We start from the raw sequence: 2,321 nt of genomic DNA, 5'->3' as shown, positions 1-2,321 counted from the left end.
CACGAGGCTAGAGGGGGTGAAGGCTCCGCGGTTCCGGGTTCCCTCGAAGTTTCAAGCCATAAAAGGTTGTTGTCTATGTGCTTGAGGCTTTATTTTTGTATTGAGTGCCATATTTTTGTTTCCTTGCTTGTAGTCTATGCCGCCATACTTTGTTATTGCGTTAGTTCCGTTATGTGATATCTTGTCTCTGTCTGCAAAGGGTTGGAGACCGAAGTTGACGGATATCGAATGACAGCGGGTGTGTCTGGTGCACTATTGTTGGTCGCACAAAAGCTGCCTAGATCTTCGCATCCTATCACATTGGTCGCTATTTATTCATTTGCCTGACTCGGGAACCTGGTAAGTGAAATCAATTATTAGAATTGTGATACGCTGTTATTGTCCGAAAAGTGACGGTATACGTGCTTTCTTTTGTAGTTGTAATTCGTACGAACAAAAGAACCACCGAAGTTCTCAAAAAGGCGATGGCTGACATTGGCGGTATCAAGGACTATGTCAATTTTATGATTGATGAGGTGGCCAAAGTGCGGAAACAAACTGTTGAATTGCAAACAAGGGAGATAATGACGACGGGAGAGGTGAAAATTCTGGCGGCTCCGCTACACTCGAATCTCGCCAATTTGAAAAAGAAAAAGACAGGGGGCAAAGAAAAAAATGTGGCGGATGAGGGTGAACAAGAGAATGAAGAAGATGCAGGGTTTGTTCTAGAGCTGCCCGCTGATAAGCTTCAGGAGAAAGTGACACTTGTTGTCGGGGAGCCGGACATGGCGGTGGGTGATACTGAGAGAGAGAAAAGAACAAAAGCTGGGGCCGACATCGGAGGGTCCAAACATGTCAGTCCCAAGGTTATCGGTGGTACCGGTGGGGATGTTAGTGGTTAGCCATTAGGGAGGTCCGGCGTGTCGCAGAAGAGAAAGATTGTTGCCTCCACCGTTTCTCTAGATCCTTCGAAGAACATGAAGGTTGGAGAGAAACATGTGGTGGAAAAACATGTTGCGGCTGGCCACAAAGATGTCGGAGGAAAGTTTGTCTCCGACAACCCCGTTGTAGGGTTGGTGCAAAGTGCACCTGCCAGTCAACAGGCCTTTCTGCATAAGGTCTGTGAGCGCCTTGGTTTTGGTTGTGAGACGAGAGTTGCTCGGCCAGCGGCGTCGTCAAAGCTGGAGAAATCCCTGGATCTGATTTTGAAGGGTGCTCATGAGCTTTACCTTTATTAGGGCTCGGCGAAGGAGAGCAAACTGAAAGAAGAACTTTTGCAGGTACAGCGTGACTTATCGGTAGAGAGGGAGAAGAATAAGTCCACCGCTGGGGACATTGCCAAGCTTGACGATGCCCTACTTGACGTCAAAGAAAAGTTCAAACGTGCTGTGGATAAAACTATCGCCAATACCACCACTATTACTAACCTTAATGCCGAGTTGGCGGCCCTGAAGAAGGAGATGGCTGAGAGGGAAGATACCATCGCTCAGTTGCAGGAGGCGCTTACCGCCAAAGAAAAGGAGTTGGCGGACTTCCAGTCTGCTTGGCAGGAAGAGATGGCTAAGCTAGCGGAGGACGAGAGGGAGATGGTGCGCCTAAAGGAGGTTAACGCTTTTAAGAAGTCAGTAGAGTTCAAGGAACTTCTGACGGATGCTGGTAAACAAGGTGTTGCCGCCAACTTTAATGAGCTCGAAGATAGCGGCTACTTGAACTATGACAAGAAACTAGCTAATCGAGCCCCTCCAGAGTCCATGCCTGGCGAGGATGTCGCTGCTGAGGATGTTGAGGGATCTGAAGATGGCGGTTCCTTAGAAAGTGGCTCTTCTGATGGTAGTGAAGAGAGTGGTTCTTCTGGAGAAGATGACGCGAGGTCCAATGGTAATCCTGAGACTCCGACGCCGACAAGTAAAGCTGAGAAGAGAAAGATGGGTACTCGTCAGCTTCTGGAGAAACGTCGTCGTGGTGATTGCGTTTCGGGGTCCTCCTTTCAGGCCGAGCAAGATTAGGATATGTTGACATGGGACTTTTAATGTAGTTGCTTTTCTTTGTATTGTGGCGGTTTTGTCACATGTTTTCATTTTTTGTAAGCAGCGTGAACAATTTCTTGGTTGGGAAGGCTCAACTTATTTTTTATTTTTTATTTTTTATTTTTTAAATGTTATGCTTGTTTTCTTTGCCTGTGTTGTGATGGATGTTTATCCGCTAAGTCCGTTGGGATTGTGGGGGAAATATTTTTGTACGTCAATGAAACATGAAAGGGATAAAGATTGGCCCGCTAAATGCATATATATCGCCCTTGTCCTGAGGAGCGAAGGTGTTGGCCTGGCCAAACTTGATATATT

General features: G+C 46.9%; 1 protein-coding gene across 1 annotated transcript; it reads left to right on the top strand.

Annotated features, from left to right (window-relative positions):
* Positions 1-956: 956 nt before the first annotated feature.
* On the top strand, positions 957-1,985 carry LOC112203913 (chromosome partition protein Smc-like). Its single transcript, XM_024344811.1, has 2 exons — positions 957-1,097; positions 1,218-1,985. The coding sequence occupies exons 1-2, from the start codon at positions 957-959 to the stop codon at positions 1,983-1,985; spliced, it is 909 nt and encodes a 302-aa protein (XP_024200579.1).
* The last annotated feature ends 336 nt before the right edge of the window (positions 1,986-2,321 follow it).

The sequence above is a fragment of the Rosa chinensis genome, chromosome 5 (assembly GCF_002994745.2).
Source record: "Rosa chinensis cultivar Old Blush chromosome 5, RchiOBHm-V2, whole genome shotgun sequence".
In the NCBI taxonomy this organism is placed as follows: domain Eukaryota; kingdom Viridiplantae; phylum Streptophyta; class Magnoliopsida; order Rosales; family Rosaceae; genus Rosa; species Rosa chinensis.
This window is presented reverse-complemented; position numbering and strand designations above follow the sequence as displayed.

Coding starts and splice junctions, on each gene's coding strand:
- LOC112203913 (XM_024344811.1), top strand. CDS start 957: ATGAAGGTTGGAGAGAAACATGTGGTGGAAAAACATGTTGCGGCTGGC. Junction 1,098..1,217: donor AACAGGCCTTTCTGCATAAG/GTCTGTGAGCGC, acceptor TACCTTTATTAG/GGCTCGGCGAAGGAGAGCAA.